Below are 2,251 nucleotides of genomic sequence, written 5' to 3'. Positions count from 1 at the left end.
GGGGGGGGATGACCTTTCAGACCTCTGCCCGAGGGACCAGCCTGACTTCTTTACAGTGACTGACGGCTGCTGCCCCGGAGGGTAAGATGCTCACAGCCCAGGGAGGGGAGGCGAGGTGCCCGACTGCTCACTAACTCATGATCACACACACACACACACACACACACACACATGCATACACACTAACACTCGGCACAGGCCTCCCAGCACTGCCCCTCCGGCATGTGAAATATTTGGAGCGGAAGGCAGGTGAGACCCTGTGGGCTTACAAGAAACGCTTCCTCTCCCTTAAAGAATTTGGATGCGGGCCTTGTCCATAGAGTGGCCACCAGAAATAACATTCTCCGACCTATTTATACGGCAGGACAGACATCTAATTACTGAACATCTGTTCCTCGCGTTGGCTGGCAGTGACCTCATCCCCAGCTCAGAGGTCCTCTCCCCTCACTTCCCTGTCTCTCTCTGAACCTCGCATGTGCGTGGAGCTCCCATACACACACGTGATTAAATGGGGCCATTTTCTCTTGTTAGTCTGTCTCATGTCTATTTTTTTAAATTATTTTAGAATTTTAAAATATTTTTTATTGATTTCAGAGAGGAAGGGAGAGAGAGAGAGAAACATTAATGATGAGAGAGAATCACGGATCGGCTGCCTCCTGCACGCCCCACTGGGGATCAAGCCCCCAACCCGGGGCTGTGCCCTGACCAGGAATCGAACCGTGCCCTCCTGGCTCACAGGTCGACGCTCAGCCACTGAGCCACCCGGCCGGGCTCTGTCTATTTTCACTATGAGATCAGCAGCAGACGGAAGAATGTTTCCTCCCCCATAAATACACTCGGGGCTGCACATAGATTCTGTTCAAGACTTCCTCCTCCCAGGCCCCTAAACTGAAGGATCAACTTCAAACGCAGGAGCCAGAGCCGCCGGATCCACCTGGAGGTGGAAACGCCCCTTTAATTCCCAAAATGGATGCATTCTTTCATCCCTCGAAATGTGGCCCTGAAAGTCTCACCATAGGATTTATTTCCCCTCAAAAAGGTTCAACAGAACTCTTTTCTAATGCGGGCACATAACCAGCGCTCACAAAGCACCACTTCAACGGCGACACAAGGGGACACTGTGGCCAGGGCCGCGCCGCCCGCCGTGCCGGATCAGAGCCTGGGCCACCTGACCTGGAACCGCCCGACTCCCCTCACGGGCGCCGACCTCGGGTCCTGAGTGTGGACTTGACACACGGACAGGCCAGGTGGCTGCCTGGAAGGGACAGAGGGTGACACTTCCCCGCTCGGACAGCACGGGTCCCCAGGCCCAGTGGCCGGAGTCAGGTTTGTGAACTCTGACCCTGGCGGAGGCTGCGGGGGGAGCAGAGCTGGGAAAGTCCCACCTGCCCTGCCTGTCGGGCAGGAACAGCCTGCGCACAGCTGTCCCCGGAGCTCGGGTTCCACCGCCGTTCACAGCCAACGGGCACGGAAACGCAGCCGGGCAGCCGCACAAAGGCCCACAGTTCTCCGCTCTGGAGCCGAAATGTGGGTCATCTTGCCCATTTCTCTCCCTCCCCCTCTCTCTCTCTCTCTCTCTCTCTCTCTCTCTCTCTCTCACACACACACACACACACACACACACCAGTGACTCCCCACAGCTCCCTTTAGGAAACGCAAAAGGCAAGAAATACTTTAGCATTAAAACACAAACAAATATTATTCTAATCTTGTAGATCTTGTAGCGTATTTTTTTCCCTTTTAAAAAAAGCATCTAAATGTCCTTAAAAAATGGTTTAAATTTTCCTCGGAAGAATTCCTCCCATTTGTTCAGCATTTAAACAAGAAGGGAAGCGCCCACTCGGAACTCCTCACTCCCCCCGCCCCCGCCCCCGCCGTGTGGGTGGAAAAGCACAAACGGCCAAATGGGACAGTCACAGGGGTGGGGTGGGGGAGGGCCCTCAGGCGGCGCTGCGGGCCTTGGCCTCACCTTGTCCTTCAGGGCCCTGGAAATGAACATGAGGGCGGCTCGTGGCACCCTCGCCACGGTGATCAAAAGCGACCCTTTCGCCACTGTCCCTTGGTGGTAGCAGAAAAGGATGGAGAGAGACGACAGGATGGGGCGATGGGGAGGGTCCTGTTCATTTCTGGGGACGGGAGAAGAGGACAGTATTTTAAACCACTGCTGAGAGGGGACCACCAACTCTGGTTCAGATGGGCGATGGCACTAATGGTGCCCGGCCCGGAGTGGGTGCCCGGCCAGGATGCGGGT

The 2,251-nt window shown here is 55.6% G+C and overlaps 1 protein-coding gene across 1 annotated transcript in view; it reads right to left on the bottom strand.

Moving 5' to 3' along the window:
* Window positions 1–2,251, bottom strand: part of SLC44A3 (solute carrier family 44 member 3) — a gene marked incomplete at its 5' end in the record, with an annotated part of 48,833 nt that overhangs the window by 11,298 nt on the left and 35,284 nt on the right. The window contains one exon of the mRNA XM_006762920.2: window positions 1,970–2,126. Coding sequence (XP_006762983.2) covers window positions 1,970–2,126 — 157 coding nt within the window. The remainder of the gene's footprint in view (window positions 1–1,969; window positions 2,127–2,251) is intronic.

This window comes from Myotis davidii, unplaced genomic scaffold (assembly GCF_000327345.1).
Source record: "Myotis davidii unplaced genomic scaffold, ASM32734v1 scaffold217, whole genome shotgun sequence".
NCBI lineage: Eukaryota > Metazoa > Chordata > Mammalia > Chiroptera > Vespertilionidae > Myotis > Myotis davidii.
Note: the sequence above shows the minus strand (reverse complement) of the source record. Positions and strands in the feature narration are given on the sequence as shown.